The 18,734-nt window shown below is 39.8% G+C and overlaps 1 protein-coding gene across 1 annotated transcript in view; it reads left to right on the forward strand.

Moving 5' to 3' along the window:
- The first annotated feature begins 2,805 nt into the window (after positions 1-2,805).
- The window catches only part of sptbn5 (spectrin, beta, non-erythrocytic 5), a 50,787-nt gene continuing 34,858 nt past the window's right edge, over positions 2,806-18,734 (forward strand). The window contains 16 exon segments of the mRNA XM_055158327.1: positions 2,806-2,919; positions 7,312-7,596; positions 8,482-8,630; positions 8,757-8,985; positions 12,154-12,240; positions 13,460-13,516; positions 13,518-13,568; positions 13,684-13,768; positions 14,106-14,239; positions 14,680-14,900; positions 15,437-15,575; positions 15,978-16,112; positions 16,344-16,432; positions 16,824-16,977; positions 17,680-17,883; positions 18,149-18,355. Of these exon segments, the coding sequence (XP_055014302.1) occupies positions 2,806-2,919; positions 7,312-7,596; positions 8,482-8,630; positions 8,757-8,985; positions 12,154-12,240; positions 13,460-13,516; positions 13,518-13,568; positions 13,684-13,768; positions 14,106-14,239; positions 14,680-14,900; positions 15,437-15,575; positions 15,978-16,112; positions 16,344-16,432; positions 16,824-16,977; positions 17,680-17,883; positions 18,149-18,355 (2,340 nt within the window).

An 18,734-nucleotide genomic window follows, 5' to 3' on the forward strand; every position in this document is an offset into this window, starting at 1 on the left:
AGAGACTGGATCCTGCATTTGACCTATCCTTCAATGTCTCTGGGTTAAAACTGCATTTAACCCACCTTTCAGTGTCGCATTTAACCCATCCTTCACTGTCTCTGGATTAAAACTGCATTTGACTCTTTCTTCAGTGTCGCTGTGTTAAACCTGCATTTGACCCATTCTTCGGCGTCTCTGGGCTAAACCTGCATTTGACCCATCCCCACAACTTTTACTCATGCAAGAGTAGAAGTATGCTGCTAAAAAAGTACAATTTCTAAACTCTTCATTCACGTCTGTTTGCTCCCGGATCAGTTCTATTCTTAAAAATGGCCAAAGTCTTTTTTTGTGCTGATGTGTGGAGTTTACGAGTGCGAGTGAAACATTAAGAGTGAACATTTCCAGGTGAACTTTGACCTCTGGAGTGAGTCAGCTGACGAGGAGCCACCTGCAACACTGTACCTCTGTCATACATGTCATTCACACTGAGAGAGGGAATCTAACGACAACCCACACTGGATTTAACCAAGCCTTTTTGGTAAGTGTTGTTTTATTTAGAAACATGTTTCTTTTCTGCACTACTGGACTCTTTCCCTATAATGTTGTTTCCTCATCACAAACACACCTGGAGTTGTGTTTTGTTTCATTCACACATGTTTAACACACACACTCTGCATCTTCTCTCATACAGAAAACAGTCTGTTCCACCTTGTGATGTCATGTGGTAATACAGAAAGTGCTCCACTGTGTTTTTAAACTCCATACACCTTGACTAGAATCATTTGGATAGTTTCAGCCAATGGTTTGCTTCTCTCTACTGAACTAAAGGCAAAATGGCTGTTAACTTGAACTACCACTTTGACATTCAATGACATCACAAGGTGAAACAGAGAGTTTTAAGACAGACTAATAATAAAGGATTACTCAAAAATGTGTGAACAAAACAAAACACAACTCTTGAGGTGTTCTACCATGGCTTAAAGTTCACAAGAGTCCATTTTGTGTAATATATGACCTTTAAAGTGGTCTATACTCCAGACACTTCTATTGGCCTAAAGATGCACTGTGTATCTTTTCTGGTCCAAATCATACATAACATAAGCAAATGAATAATACAAAAAATGTACAACATGACCAAATAAGGCATGCAGAAAATTTTACTTTATGTAACTTTATTTCCAGAGAATAGACTCAAATACGTTTTTTCATTCTGCGTGTTTTTAATGCACTGACAAACATGCATCCTTACTATGAGCGGGCTCTCCACAAACCTGACTCTTATCATGCTTGTTTCCATGGAAATGTTGTTCCTTTGGCTGTAATTGTCCACAGCATGGCACAAAAACTTAGTTCAGTGTGGTTTTAAGTTTCTATGGAATCATGCCGTTGATGTGACAGATTGATAGATTTTTTTAATGCGATACTGTGGAACATTCCAGATAAAACAAGAGCATCTCTCTAAGAATGCAACAATAATATATCTGTTTTTGACCAAACTGGCTTAGCTAATTGGAGTCATGGAGTAATGGAGTCAAAAGCACTATTCAAAAATGTTTATTATCACAGGCGATTTGAAAAAGTACAGTGTGATTTGATGTTCGGATTGAAACAAGATGAACATTAAAGTGATTAGAAAATGTTTATGGTTTTATGTGGGTTTATTTACCATCACTTTTCTGTTAATCTGTTGAACGTGACAGTGAATATGTCAAACATAAACTGAGGCATGTGACGTTTATGGACCTCAGGAATTTTCAGTGTTGCTTTGTCATGAAGATCCACTTCTCAACAAAACACAAGCCAGGTTTAATCATTCATTTATAATATATACATAAAACATAAGCCAGGTTTAGCAGTGTCTGTAAAAAAGTCATATAACAGTCATACCTGTGTATTTGTCCTGCTCACGTCACATGTTCAGTCTGAGTGTTCTACAGCTCCAGCTCATTTTTACAACAGAAAGAACATCAGTTTCAGACATGACAAAAGCTCATCAGGGAAGGGAAACTTATGTCTATACATTTATGTCCTGTTTACAACACTGACAAAATGTCTTTAGGACTTTGTGGTTTAAAAAATTAAAACAGGGCTGTTACTAAAAATCATTTGTTATTTTCTATCTGCGAAAACAAAGTTTATTGAAAAAGTGAACTGAAGTTCACTTTTGAGTGTCTCCTTCTACTCCACATTAGCCAGGCTGGTGCCACCTAGTGACTCCGCTCAATTTCATTTCTCTCCAGTGACTAGGTCAGGAATCAGAATATATTAGATTGCTTTGCAAGAACCCTGGAACTGTGAGTTCAGGCACCAGCCAATCAACGAAGAGCCATACACTCTGTGTTAACGATTCCCGAGATCTTGGATTTAAAGCCAGAACAAAGAGAATGTTTGGTGAACTTTATCAAGGGGAAAGATGTTACTGCCCTTCTTCTTATGGGATTTGGGAAAAGCTTAATATACCAGTTAGCCTATTTCCATGAAGTGAAACCGGATGATGAATCAGGATAACTCCCCATGCCCTCAGAGCAGCACTGTTGTTTTTGTGTCCTTGGGCACAATGCTTTACCCAGCTTGCCTTATGATGTGGTATGTGAGGGTTGGTGGCGGAAAAGGCCAGATGAAGATGGAGCTTCCATCAGTCTGCCCCAGGGCTGCTGTGGCTACTAGAGTGTTTTTGCCACCACCAAACGTGCAGTGAACAAAGAATGCACAAAATCATGAAGTGATTTATACAAAACTAATTCATGAATCATATGACTTGTTCATGTTCCAGCCGTTCACCCCCTGCAGACCGTGACGTCACCGCCCTGTGGAGCAGTCATGATGCAGGAGGAGGAGGATGGGGCAGGGCGAGTGCGGGAGCTGCAGGAGCAAAGGATGACGATGCAAAAGAAGACTTTCACAAAGTGGATGAACAGCATCTTCACCAAAAACAAGGTACAGCCAATCACAAGGCAGAATGCATCCACAGCAGCCTATCAGAAGACAGCTGGAAGAGCTACCCCATTCACTGAAAACTTTATAAATTCTCTATAATTTTTTGTCAACTATTTAGAGAAATACATTATTGATTAACCAGTAGAGCAAATTCAGGTGTTCACATCGCAGCTCATTCAGAGCTTTAATCACACAATAAAACAATTATAACAATATAATAAAAATATAAAAGCAATAAAAATAACACATGCATAAAGTGTTCTGAAGAGTGACAGGTGGGGCTTAGGACAGGTTATATAGTCAGTTTTAGGCCACACTGACAAAAATACATTTTTGTACAGAGAAGATATTGAACTATGTGCCAGTTTTTGTTTCATGTGGATAGGCCCAGTAATTACAGAGACATGGACCATAAACAGGGTCACACAGCTCCAGAGCTGCTTGGCCTCCTCCTCCTCCATCACTCTTTCTGCACAAACCTTCACAAACCTGACAAACTCCAGCTCACACCTCGTCACAGAGCCATGCTCCTCATGCCGACCCAAACACCTCGAGCTCACACTGCAACACGTCTGAGAAGATCCAGAGGAATCCACGGAATGACGGAACACATCTGGAGAAAGTTAGAAGGGAAAACAGGAGAGTGAGAGAAAAGTGTGAAGGAGGACAGGGGGCAGAGATGGGTAGGAGGAAAAACAGGAGAGAGAGAGAGAGAGAAAGAGAAAGAGGGGAGGTGCAGAGAGAAAGAGAGGGTTATGAGAGAAAACAGCAGAGAGGGAGAGAGAGAGTGAGAGGGGTTAGAAGGGAAAACAGAAGAGGGAGAGAGATAGAAGCAGAGTTGGGAGGGAAAACAGAAGAGAGAGGGAAGGAGAGGGATGGAGAAGAGACAGAGAGAGAGAAGAAGAGGAGAAAAGGTTAGGGGAGAGTGACGGAGGAGGGATAGGGGGAGAGGCTGAAGTGCTGCTGTGTCAGGTTTATCGCAGAGGGCAGAGATAAGGACAGAGAGAAAGAAAAAGCGAGGAGAGAGAGACTGAGTGAGCGTGAGAAAGAGAGAGAGAGTGACGGGGAGAGAGAGAGGGCTGAGGCAACACAGATTAGAGGAAAGAGAAGGAGAGGAAAGAGTGATATCAGATGACTGTGGTGCTGTTCAGAGTCATTCATGCAGATGATCAGGAGAGATATAAGTCATTACCACAGACTGAAAATATCTCCACCATTAAAAGGTCAAAGGTCAGAAGATAGGCCTAAAATAAACATCTGAGCTCCGCCTCTTTCATCGCTGTGTTTCAGATGACATCACCATATTCTACAGGCCAATCATGTTTAATAGAGATGGGGGCAGTTGTTTGTTGTAATGCAGTGAGTTCTTGAGTGCAGTCACAAATAGAAATGACCAGATAAAGGTGAAGTACAATATAATCAACAGGAAAACTGAAAAACTGTTGGTTAATGCTAGTTTGGTTGTGATTGTAATTTTAGGTGTGAAAGCATTTCGAAGAACAAAAATGTTGTGTTTCCAACTAAAGGGTTACGTGTTGCTATTTAGACCTTGATGAGTAACTGTCGGAGTAGCATAAACATTATTTTTCTAGTGTCCCAAGTGACATTTTATTAATATTTTTGTCATTGTCTGAGTAGTGGCACTTTACTATTTTTAACATTCTATTTACTATTTTATAACATTCAGCTTTTTCCACATGAAGAAAATGAATGTGATAGCCTATTATACTTTGTGCTCCCATATATCATAAGATGTTTGGGCCGGTGCAAAGCTCTTTATCAGAGAAAACTTGGGCCACATAGGATATCAGACAGTGGGAAAATGTCCTCACTGAGGCGTGGGAAACAGTCATTCACACAAACAAAGTGAAGAGTTAAAACTGACTCTCACAGAATCAATTTTAACATTTTCTCAGGGTTTATGTGAGTCCAATCTGTTCTAGAGTTAATTTAATGTTTTTGGAAATATTAATTAAGTAACACTGGACCAAAGCTCCTGTTTAACCCCGAAATCAAAAGTTAAATTAACGTTTTGAGAGTAAGCGGATAACACTTTTAGGGTCATCCTGATTTAGCTAAACAACACACAGAGGTGTTTTATTTTTACACTTTATTTGAGTTAATTTAAGATGAAATTATGTACAAAACTCTTTCAGATTGGTTTTCTCTCACAGGTGTTTCAAGTGGTGGGTGGGAGGAGCCAAATTAACACTAAGGGAAAGAAATAACAAAATTGGAGCACTACACTGGATCAAAAAACTTACGCATACAGGTGCTCATCAAACCGGAGGGCTAGATTCTTGTAAAATAGAAAAATGATGGCAGAGGCACTTGGGTTTGCGGTGAGTTTATTAAAAGTCACGCCAGCGAGTTTCGACTACTTGGTCTTCATCAGGGCTCAACTAACACTAACACCAAGGGAAGTTGAAATAACACTAGGGGTGTCACGAAGAAACAGGTGACGACCCCAAAATGCAGGACTGCACTTCAGTGGTTTAATGTAACAAAACCAAAGACCAGAAAAAAACAAATTCAAAAATCCAAAAATAGAAACTAGAGTAAGCATGATACTGACAAAGCACAGAAGAGAACACGGGGTATATATGCACACAGAAACAGGTGTAACAGATTAGGGCGGGGCAAACAATCAACAGACATGTAAAACTCAAAACTAGAAGCAGACAAAACAAACACCAAAGGCACACTACAGGAAAAAGATACCCCAAAGTAAGCAAAAATAAGAACTACAAAATATGAACCAGGATAAGGGGAAGTTGAATTACCTTACAACAATATCAACTCTGGTAAATAACTCGGACAACCATTTAACCCCCAATTAACTTGTGTTAAAAAACAACTCAAAAATACAAATATGTTACCCTGAAATTTTAAACCTCCAGTTTTTGCTGTGTGCATTTTAAAAAAGAGCATAGGCCAGCCTTCGGAATACATCTAAGCTAAAATGGAGACTGCATGGTCCCTTTGTGCTTCATTCATTTTGTCATATAGGCGAAAGAAGGGAATAAGTAGTGGACCTCCAACTTAAACCACCCCTTTCTGGTCAGATTGTGTTAAAATAAAGCTCTGATTAAAGTCGAACAAGCCAAACAGAGTAGAGCCTACAGTTAGCATCACACCACCACTCCTGCAAAGTGTCATGTCTGGCCCTTGTTTCTCGTAAACCTTAAACCTGGTTGTAGTTCTGGTGCAGACTGAGATTCTTGTCATAATGTTTAACCAAAAGCGCCTGACTCAGACTTTCACGACATCAGGAGGAGCAGGCCCTAAAGTACTGCACGGAAATAATGTTACTACACAAAGAATCAAAGTACAAATATGAATGTCTATTCTATTCCAGATCTAACTCTCTCTTTCTCCCTCCTGTTCTTTATCCCTACCTGACTGTCTTTCCTCCATCTCTCTCTTTCTGTTACATCCCCTCTCTCCCCTCCTGCCCCCTGCCCCTCTCTCTCCCTCCCTGTCCCTATGTCAACCCCTTCCTCCATCCATCTCTCTCTCTTCCTTTCTCCCCCTGTCACCCTTCCCTCCCTTTCTTTCTCTCTTCCTCTCTCATTGCCCCTGCTCTCTGTCTTTATCTTCTCTGCCCCCTCTCCCTTACACCTCTCTCTTTCTCTCTGTCTACCTCCCCGTCTCTCTTTCTTTGTCATCCCTTTCTCTCCCACCCTCACTTTCTCACTTTCTTTCTCTCTCTCCCCCACTGTCCCCTACCTATCTCTCGGTCTCTCTCTGTACCGCTCTCTGTCTGTCATCCCTCTTTCTCTGAACCACTGTCTTTCTCCCACCTCTCTGTCTGCCATCCTCCCCTCTCTCTCTCTCTCTCAACCCCTCTCTTTCTCCCCCTCTGTCTGCCATCCTCCCCTCTCTCTCTCTCTCTCTCAACCCCTCTCTCCCCCTCTCTGTCTGCCATCCTCCCCTCTCTCTCTCTCTCTCTGAACCCATCTCTTTTTCCCCCTCTCTGTCTGCCATCCTCCCCTCTCTCTGAACCCCTCTCTTTCTCCCCTCTCTGTCTGCCATCCTCCCCTCTCTCTCTCTCTCTGAACCCCTCTCTTTCTCCCCCTCTCTGTCTGCCATCCTCCCCTCTCTCTCTCTCTCTGAACCCATCTCTTTCTCCCCCTCTCTGTCTGCCATCCTCCCCTCTCTCTCTCTCTCTCTCTGAACCCCTCTCTTTCTCCCCCTCTCTGTCTGCCATCCTCCCCTCTCTCTCAACCCCTCTCTTTCTCCCCCGCTCTGTCTGCAACCCCCCCTCTCTCTGAACCGCTCTCTTTCTCCCCCCTCTCTGTCTGTCATCCCCCTCTCTCTCATCTCCTCTCTTTCTCCCCCTCTCTGTCTGCCATCCTCCCCTCTCTCTCTCTCTCTTTTTCTTCTCCTCAGGACCCCATTGAGGTCTCAGACGTGTACTCAGATCTAAAGACCGGTCTGGTTCTGATTCGTCTCTTGGAGCTGATCTCTGGGACCAAGTTGCGCGCTCAGACCCGCGCTCGACTCCGCGTCCACTGCCTCGAGAACAACTCCATCGCCCTGAGCTTCCTGAGGACCAAGATCCCCGTGGAGCTGATTGGACCGGAGAATGTGGTGGACGGGAATCGAACCCTCATCCTGGGCCTGCTCTGGATCATCATCCTGCGCTTCCAAATCGGAACCATCCAAGAGCCTGAGGTACTGCAGGGTTAATCACACAAGAGGAGGTGATACACTACAGCTCATGGTGCATATGCCAGCTCACACAACCACTTTCACATTATTATAAAGGAAATGTAAGATTTTAATATGAAATCCCATAAACGTGACTCAACTGTGTCCCCAAATAGGAGGTAAACAATCAAATCAAATATAACTTCTGTTAATAACAATTCTAATCCTGATTTTTTTTATTATTTGTAAAGTCATGGTGGTGTATTTTCTACTTTTTACCAGCTTTTCTTCACCACTTGATGTAAAATTATAAATATTAACTATGTGAGCTATTTCAATATAGTCATAATAATAAGGTCCTTATATTACACAAAGCTGACTCTTGTGAATTTTAAGTCATGTTATAACACTATTACCTCCTCAAAAACAGACCTCGAGTTAGGGTTAGGGTTAGGGTTGTTTCATTCACACATGCCTGAGTAATCCTTTATTATTAGTCTGACTACATCTCCAAAGCTCAAAATGCTCTGTTCCACCTTGTGACATCATGAAGCTGTAGTTTTCAAGTTAACAGCTACCTTTTATGTTTTGTTTGGAAAAGATTGGTAACTCCAGGACTAAAATTATCCAAATGATTCCAGTGAAGATGGATGGAGTTTAAAAACACAGAAGAGCACTTCCTGCATTAGCACATGACATAACAAGGTGAAACAGAGTGTGTCAGCTTAAATATGCAGCGTTTGTGTGTTAAACATGTGTGATTGAAACTAAACACAACTCCAAGTATTTTTTATTTATATTTTTTTATGAGGAAACAACATTATAACAGAGATTGATAAAGCGGGCCCTTTAAACCTGTGCTTTTGTCCTGATCTGTTGTTTTTTACAGTTGTGTCTCTACCATTTCAGTCTGAAGGCCAGGCCCAGCGCTCGGCTAAAGAGGCTCTGCTCCTCTGGTGTCAGAGGAAAACTGCAGGATACTCAGGGGTCAATGTCCAGGACTTCTCCAACAGCTGGAGGGATGGACTGGCCTTCAACGCTCTCATACACGCACACAGGTGAGACATGTTCGGACCTGGTTTAGACCTGGTATAGTTCAGTTGTAATTGTGCTGAAGTCAAGTTTGAAATTTTACATGATACCACTAATAGTAGTAGTATATAATAGCCCCCATCTCTCCACAGACCTGACCTATTTGACTATACCCGCCTCCTCTCATCTGAGCCGCGCTCTGCCCTCCTCCACGCCTTCGTCCTATCGGAGCAGGAGTTTGGGATCATGCAGCTTCTGGAGGTGGAGGACATGTTAGTTCCTCACCCTGATGAGAAGTCCATCATGACCTATGTGTCTCTGTTCTACCACTACTTCTCCAAATTGAGGCAGGAGCAGACCGTGCAGAAGAGGGTCGCCAAGGTACCACAAAAGAGACTCCAGTTTTCCCCATCAACGCAAAACATACACAACAGGTCAAATCCTCCAGCTAAGATAGTACTCACCAAGACAAGCTCAAAATCTGAAGGGGTCTCTGGGTGCTGTGTGGCAGCAGCTCATTGGTAGACCCCCTGCAGCACTGGGTGATGAATGGGTCAAATGCAGACAATGAATTTCTCTCACAAGTGATTAATAGTACACTTTACCTATTTAGATAAAAAAACAAAAAAACAAAAAAAACCCTTCCCAAGCCAGCCACTAGACATAGTTCGTTCAGTGTGTCCTGGGTTTTCCATGAGGCCTCCTCCTGAACTGCCTCTTTCCATATGCAGGAGCAGCAGCTCTACTCCAAGAAGAGAAACCTGTCAAGCTAAATAAGTAAATGAGTGAACTTCATATCTTCCCTGATAGCTTGCCTCTGTTTCCGGCTACTTTACTAAATAAACATTTTGCTTCTCACCTGAACAAAGATTGGTTCACCCCAGCCCCATTGTACAGAGTGGGCTGCTCTCTGCTGGACACATGGAAAACTGCAACTGAGAAAAAGTTAACTGGAATTGAAACAGAAAAATAAATACATACATACATAGTAAAAACATATTTAATATTTAACTAAGAAAAATATTCTGCTGAGAAAAATATTTAAAAGTTCAGTTATGGAGAAAGACACACTCACACATGGTTTGTACACAAGGGTATGCTGATTTTATAATGTTTGTAGTAAAATAATGTAGAATAACGTAAAATAATGAAAACCACCATAAAATTCCATTTCAACTTAACTTGTATTAAAACAATGCACATCATACAATCAACACAATTTAACATGTTATATGACACAATACTATTTTTGCTAAATCAAACTGACAGCAGGAATTCTCTGTGCCCTTAACAGTTGGTCACAATGATTGTCATTTATTTTTTTAAAGTTGATTTTTCAGTGCAAGCAGTCGATGGATGGAGATCAAGATCAAGATCTTGTTTTGAATGGAATTCAGGCATGCTCATCTCCAAAAAAGAGAGGAGCATGTCTGACTGTTTGAAACAAGATCTTCTCTCCATTATATAGGCAGTCCTGCCAATTATGAAACATTAACATTGCAGAAACTTTTTAAGAGTCAGTCTTTCACTCTTGGGGTTTCTTTTGACACATCCAACGTCCATGTTGTAGACCAGGGGTGTCAACCATACGGCGTGGGGCCCGGATCCGGCCCTCCAAGAACTTTACTGATTTTCTACTAAAATATTTAAATTATATATTCTATTAAAATATTGGTAATTTTCTGTGCCGCTTAGTACAGCAGTGTCTCCAGCACCTCTGTGCGTGGCCACCACCCACCAGAACAGGCACAAATGAAGATTTGTCTCTTTTCAAACGCTCTTAAAGGACTATCATTTTGACTGTTGACCGTGACACCCTCATCAGCAAAATGTCAAAAATGAGAAAAGTGGACGCAGAGAGCAGGATTTTCCAAGAAAAATTTACTTATTCCTATTTGCAAACAAGTTAATGTTAAAACATTGTGTTGAAATTGCATATTATATATATATATATATATATATATATATATATATATATATATATATATATATATATATATATATATATATATATATATATATATATATATATTATATTATAATATTTTGTAAAAGCAAAAGTTTATCAGTTTAAAAAAAAGATTTCTGTAATAGATTTGCGTTTCTCTGCACAAATATTTGAACTTATTGCTATTTTTGGAGTAAATATGCCATGAGTTTTCTGATCCGGCCCCTTTGGGATCAAAGTAGGTTGGATACAGCCCCCGGACCAAAATGAGTTTGACACCCCTGTATGTAGACAGTTCTTTGAATACAGGTGTAAAGTTTATGAGAGTGCCTTGAAGTGCCTTGAAGTGTTCAAATTCAGACAAGTCAACGATGACGTAAAAAAACCTTTGTCCTTCCCACTTCAGTCACAGGTAGAAAGGTCGTCCAGGCTCAACCAGCAAGAAATGTGTCCATACCGATCTGTAAATTAAAATATAGAATAGAATATATATAACATATTCAAGTAACCACCTTGCAAAAAATGTAAAATGAAAATTTAATGAGCCATGAATAAAAATTAAAAAGTAAATATATAGTAAATATATTATGGTGCATATATTATTATTTGTTTGTTCCTGTTAAGCAGGTTATTCTGTTGCATGAGCTGTATGTTTTTGTATACAGGAACCATTGAAATAAAAAACTTGAAGGGTAATTTGAAAAGCCCCTTAGCAAAAGATTATTTTTAAATGCAAGACCTAAAAGAAACACCTACCTGCCATTAATCACAAAAATAGAATGAGTTTAAGGCAAAAATTACAACTACTTAGCGCATATATAAAATTCAATTTAGTCAATTACGAAATTATTGGTGAGGTTACATTTCAGTTCTACATTTAACCATTTCATGACATACCTACAAATCTCTGACGAGATGGTTAATGGCTTGAGCCTTCATCTTTTCCACTGTAGCCTTTAGGAGCTGGGGATACATGTGAACCAGCAGCAAGACATTCACCATGAAGAAAATACAAAAAAAAAAAAAAAAAGTATCATTACTCTTTTTGACTAAAGGTCAATAGCAAGTTAAGACATTGTATTGCGTAAGACATCATACTTGAAGATATTTTAATTTTACAGAATACTAACCTTTTGATTCAAATAATTTGAATAATTCTCCACTTGGTACAATATCCTACTTCAACATACCACACAAAAGTGTGCACGTTAAGAGCTATTATTAAAAGAAATGTGAATACAGCGAATGAACGCAGCCCCAAACTGAAAAACACGGTGAAAACTCGGAAGAGCTAAGCTAACGAATGCTAAGCTAACGAATGCTAACTTGCCGTCCCTGTCGCGGTTGAAGTTGAACTTTATATTTTTACTATAATTATTTTTTATGGAAAGTAAGGTGATAATTGTAAGGTAGTTATATCAGATTTAGGTCTAAGAAACCTCTGAAAAAATCTATTCTTTTTATTTTAATCTTTACTAAAACACAATAGGACATAAGGGACATTTCTAATACTGTTCGTAAATACTAGAGCACACAGACGCAGTATAGACCGGAGTGAGGAGGACTAATAATAATGATATTTATGTTTTTTTGTGTCTCAGATCATTGGGATCCTAGTGGAGCTGGACCAGATGAAACTTCAGTATGAACGACTGGTGTCAGACCTGCTGCACTGGATCAACACCAAGGTACAAGCCATAGATTGTACATATACACTTAGACATAAGTCTGACTCTATGATACAAGCATGCAGTCTATCTCTGGGTGCATGTGGTGCTTTTAGTTTCTACTATATTGACTTATCTTTCAATATATGAAAGCTGGGACGATTATTTTGGGGGTAAATATATATTGTTGGTACTTTCTTTTGTACTATTGGGAATTTTTGGTTATTTTTTGCAGTATGATGAAACTTTGAGCTGTGGAAGATTAAATTATGAACTATAACTATACAATCTAATTACTTAAAAGTACATTGTGTAACTTTTCTGATGGAGGGTATGTCAAATGCTTTCCTCCATGGAGATGTTATTGGTTGTTATGGAATGTTTTACAGTAAACCTTACAGACATTAAACTTTTCTAATTTCGTGGAGACCAAACCAGACCAAGTTAAAGGTCAGATCTGTGGAGAAGCAACCCTGCTTACAGTCATATTTTTTATTTTATTTTTTTTTAGGTATTTTTGAGTTATAAAACCACCTGTAATTGAATAAATACAAGGTAGATCTGCTTTAATGTCATACTGTGGAACACTCTAGCAGAGCAATGACATCTACATCTACATCTACATAGAAACAAGAAGGTGACGGATGGAAGTTACACAATGCACCTTTAAGTTCTGCTATTTATTTGTTACAGCTATTTTTAATGCTGTTATATATTTAGTACAGTTTTTTGTGGACAATTATGCTTTATGGTTTGGTTTGATATTATCATTTGCCGTCTATGTTTACTTAAGCAATTTCTCATAAGAAATATCCACAAGCAAAATTTACAAATCTGATCATTTCTATTTATAACCTGGCTCGTACTTGTAATAACCAGTGGTCATTTTAAGATTCTACTAAACTTCTATATTACTTTGTCTGTGCATCTCTGATAAGAAACAGTAAAGTTTTTTTGATGTTCAACAAAAAAACTACAAAATTGGGGTTAGGCTCCCACAAACAAGTCTTGCTTTATTATAACAAATAACATAACAAACAAATATAACAAATATTCATTTGAACTGTTCACATCTGTGTTAAATATGATGAGCCTATAGAATGTAATCTGAAATGCAACAATACTATTGCTACTATTACTACTGCAAATATTAATTCTGTAGCTGCTACAGACTACTTCCAAAACAGCAACAGCTATATGTTCAATATAGAATTAAACTCATTGTCTTTGTTGTGTTCAGATCAAGCAACTAAATGACCGACGCTTCCCAAACTCAGTGAGGGAGATGCAGACTCTTCCTGACTGCCTTCAAAACCTACCGCACACAGGAAAAGCCTCCCAAATACCAGGTCACACACAAACCAAATATACAGATTTGTTATAGATGTGTTATTACTAACATGTGTGTTCTTGTGGACTTATTTTTTTATTTATTCTTTTGACAATAGAATTATTTTTGTACAGGAGCGTGGGGCGATTGAGGCTCACCTGTTCAATTTAAAAACAAAACTAGTTGCAAACAACCAGCGAGCCTACAACCCTCCAGAAGGTACTGTACCTTGTAATAACATATTTTTATAAGCTCTTTTCAAAACACCCAAGGAGACTGTACAGAACAAATCTGTCTGTTTAACATTATAAACCGGTGTAAAGCTGTGGAGGTTCTGCTCCCAAGTGGTGTATTTGTGTATGTAAGGCATATAATTTATTTCAGTTATTTCAGACGAAATATGAAATAATTGATAAAAATATTGTGATAAAATGAACTGTGTGTTTTCTTGAGTGGGCATTTATTTTATTTATATCTTTAGTCAGTTTAACATTAACATAGCATTGACACAAACCGTGATGAACATGTTTTGATCGACAAAATGATCTTTATTTAGGGAGGACTCTGAGTGACATTGAGAGGAGCTGGACTCTGCTGGAAAAAGCCGAACACGAGAGAGAACGCGCTTTAACTGACGCGCTGCTCAGGCTGGAGCAGCTCGAACAACTTGCCCAGAAGTTTGAACGCAAGGTTCTTTTTCTATAAACAATGCACATTCATAAATAAATAGTTTGTAGATATCAACAATGGGAACAATAATGTTTCCTGGTCAATCTACATTCTTACCCTATCATGACCATCTATGGTCATGAGCTTTGCTCCTCCACATTGAGAGGAGCAGCTCAAAGTCTGACAGCTGTTCTGGATGCCTCCTGGACTCCCCGGGGAGTTTACCTGTTATAAACTCTAGTCAATTTCAGCTGATAACATACACTGTTTCCTTGTCTATAATTTGGTTTCCTAGCCCTACCCTATTGTCCAGGACATCTTCATAGAGACTTTATTAATGTGTGTATGGGTCAGTAGGTCTTGGATTTTGCTTTAGACCAGTTTAAATCCTGCCCTGATCCTGGTTCAGTCCTCTGTGTGTGTGATTGAAATGGTCTGAGTCCTTGGTCCTCTCTCTCCAGGCATCTCTGAGAGAATGTTATCTGGAGGATACGTTGCGTCTGATTGGTCGACAGGACATGAGATCACTGGTCTCTCTGGAGGAGTCTCAGGCCGCGGGCCGCAGACTGGAGGCTCTGTGTGCAGATGTAGGGGCCCGAGAGCCACGCTTCACTGCTCTGAGAGAGATGGCCCTCAGTATAGAGAGGGGAGGGTACCACAGCAAAGAGCGCATCATCAGGAGGTACGAGCGGTTTAAACAGTTACACGTGTGTAACAACAACACGAGAAAGACAAAATAGGATGGGAATCAGGGCTCAACTAAATATTCTTGTTAGACTAAAAACATATGCTGCTGATTGGTCAATTGACTCAAAAGACTCACAAGACTACACCTGCAGGGGGAGTTCATGCAAAAACTATTTATTCAGTAAAACAATACTAGGAATCAATGTAATTATATATAAAAAACTTGTGAATCATGAGTTTAATCTAAGTTTTTACATATACATACCAAAAAATACTAAATCTTGAGCTAATTCACTCACTACTCCCTTCTTCTGTTGTCCCATAGAAATCCCTAAAATCTAAATAAAATGATTAATTAATCGACTAAACGAGTACAACCTTAATGGGAATAAGGGTTAATCTAATGGGGATAATAGTTATCTAAAAGGTTAAGTGCAGGACAGGACAGAATTAAGGAAGAAAAGAAAAACATGGCAAAGGACAGAACAGAGGCGTGAACTACAGAAGAAACCAAAAACATGTCTTTTTCAGGGAGCAGAACATCAGCCAGAGATGGAGGGATCTTCGGCAGAAGCTGCAGGAGCAGAGAGGCACGCTGGGAAATGTAGTTCAGACTCTGAGCATGCTCCGAGACATGGAGCTGATGTCACAAGAGCTCAAACTGCTGCAGGTACAGGTTTTAAGTTTAAAACCATTTTCCTGTTAATGTGTGCTGGACAGGATTCTCAAATTTTGATTTAATTTGGTGGGATAATACTTGGTGTAAATATAAATGATGAGTTTTACACCAGCCAAGAAGCAATTTGTATGTAAATAATCTATGTTGAAAATTACATTAAAGTAGAGAGTTCTAGTTTTAAGAATTCCATGCAAAAGTTAGGGCCATTTTACATACACATTTGAACATTTTAAACATTCCAACCACTTAAAATTTGAAACTTAAAAAATAGCCAAATTGGGAAAATGTTTTAGAAATGTTTAACAAAAAAAATCTTTAAATATAATGATCTTAAGTGTGTCTGTCATGTACACTTTAGATAGAAGTTATCTCAGTGTGGTGTGCTATGCTCAGGCCCAGGCTGCAGCCTCAGACCTGGGGAAGCAGTTGACGGAGGTGGAGGCTCTGCTGCAGAAACAGGACCTTCTGGAAGCTCAGATCTCTGCTCAGGGAGAAGCTCTGAGCTCCATCAGTGCTGCAGCACTAAGGGTGAGACTCACAGAACAACAACAGAAAACCACAGCACATCTCAATGTGTAACTCTAAACCTGAACTCTGCTCCTCAGGGTGAGACTCTCTCTGACTGAATAACACAAAGCAACAGCATATTACATTTATCACACCGCAGCACAGTAACAAAAACAACCACAGAAAATAAGAACAGAAAACTACAGCTCATCTCAGTGTTTAAGTGTAAACATGAACCCTTCCTCTCCTCAGGGCAAAGGTCAGGACGCTCAGCAGGTGCATAGCCGAGTGAGAGCTCTAGATGCTCAGTACAAGTCTCTGGCGGCCCTCAGCAGCAGCAGGTTTGGACTCTCACATTCTGATAATGTTCAGAACAAGCAAACAAATCTATTACACTATTAATTTGTGAATTTTTTTCACTTACACTGGCAATACAGCTTTTCTGATTCTGGGTTAGTTTGATGAAAGACAATAAAATTAAAACCCTCCACATGGCCTAAAGAGAATGACCCTTCCAATACAATGCTGTCTTTCTGTTGTGTTTCCAAAGCCACACACTGCCATCATGTCATGACAATTTTCATAGTGTTTTATTAAACTGTCCAAGTGTCACTGTAGAGGGGGTGAAGGGCTGGGCAGTCTGAAAAAGTCTAATAAGATAAATAATCGGAAGACTTTTACATTTTAGTATCGTGACAACCCTTATCCTGTGTATGTGCACTTTGTGTTCAGGAGGAGGCAGCTGGAGGCACAGTTGTGTCTGTGTGAGTTCCTCAGAGACTGTGATGATCTGGAGCAGTGGCTGTTTGAGCGTCTGGTCCAAGTGCAGACGTCAGGCCTGGGCCGAGAGCTGAGCCAGATCGAGCAGGCCATGCACAAGCACAAGGTCTACTATCTGATCTGATTGTGACAATATCAGTGTAGAATATGGCAGTATGACTGTACATGTACGTGCATTTTGTACATGTACATGTACAGCTGATTTTTACGAAGAACAGCTTAAACACTCACTGTGGAGGTTCTGCAGATACTGAAAAGCTTAACTTAAAACTATAGCTCGAAAAAGCTTATATTGTTGGTAAGTTTATTTTTGTGTACCAGAATTGGTACATAGTGTGCTTTACAGAATAAGAAATACATTAAAATCACATACAAACAAATCAAAACAAATCATCAAAAAATTGTATTTAAAAGAGAAGAGTGGACAATAACATATGCACAGCTAAACAGAACTGTTTTGAGTTGTGTTGGATTTGTCACCAAATAAAAACAAGGCCACAAGAAAGTGGATGTCACAGCAAGGAAAATAACAATCATGGGTCACATCATCGACTACCAGCGAGCATTTGTACTCATACAAATCATTATAGTGAGAGTGTGAGATGGTTCATAAGGCACTAACATGTCATAGATGTACTTTGGTAGTAGGACGTGAAGAGACTGAGCTCAGGAAGCCAGTACTGCTAAAGGCCAGTATTGAATACAGTCTGGTATAATTTAAACCCCATCATGCGGCCCAAGTCACCACTATTGTTTGTTTATGTATGTGCATGTGTATCAATGCCCTTGGTTTTGATTGGTTCTTCAGGTGTTGGAGGCAGAGCTTCAGGCACAGGAGGTGGTCTTTCAGGGGGTTCTGTCTCGGGGTCGGGACCTGATCTCTAAACAGAACCAGGACCAAAAGAAGACAGTCCAGAAGTGGATCAGAAGTCTCCAGAAACAATGGGACCACCTCCACAATGAGAGCAAGGCCAAGAAGGAGAGACTGCATGCTGCCAACACTATCAAACAGGTAACAGCCATACAACAGCCAATCAGAGAGAGTTGTCAGACAGAACCGCTAATCAGAGAGAGAAACTTCAAGAAATGCTGTCAAATGGGTAACAACAACAAAACAGCCAATCAGAGAGAAGCAAGAGGTAACAAGAGCCAGTCAAAAAGTGGGAACAGGTGACGCTAAAAAGAAAAAGAATCATTATACTAAATAAAGTATGAGTGCGAGTGTATTTCACATGCTCAGTTCTCAGTATTTCCTTCTGTCTCTTTTGTCCCGGCAGTACTTCTCTGAGGCTGAGGAGGTTTCCTCTTGGCTCAGTGATAGGAAGCCTGTCCTCACTGCCGAGGATCATGGGAAAGATGAGCAGAGCACCGCGGCTCTGCTACAGCGCCACCTCAAGTTGAAGAAGGAGATGGCAGCTTATCGCTCTGAGATCACAAGACTGAGTGAACAGGCCAAAACAGCAGCCCAGTTCAGCGCTCTAACTGTGAGGAACGCTTCAAACACACAAACTGTACAGTAGGGATGTCATGATGTACAATTTTAGTGTTACGGTAATTGTGAGAAAAAACACAACAATTTAATGATTATTCATGGTTAACACCTCCAAACCACAGTGAAATATTTTTACATTGTCTTTCATTTCCATTATGTAACCTGTGTGTTACATAATGGATACATAATGTTACACTGTGTGTGATCAGGTTAATAAAATCTAACTTTCTGAATAAAAAAGTAAAGATGAGGTGACTTAAACAGCTAGATAAAAAAACATACTTTACATGAATTATACTTCTTTGGGAGTATAAATTGAATCAATTAACTAAATAATCTTGACCCCCCCCCACTGTACAGAAACATGTTCT

The sequence above is a fragment of the Boleophthalmus pectinirostris genome, unplaced genomic scaffold, assembly GCF_026225935.1.
Source record: "Boleophthalmus pectinirostris isolate CB_2022bp ecotype Guang Dong unplaced genomic scaffold, ASM2622593v1 HiC_scaffold_10, whole genome shotgun sequence".
NCBI lineage: Eukaryota > Metazoa > Chordata > Actinopteri > Gobiiformes > Gobiidae > Boleophthalmus > Boleophthalmus pectinirostris.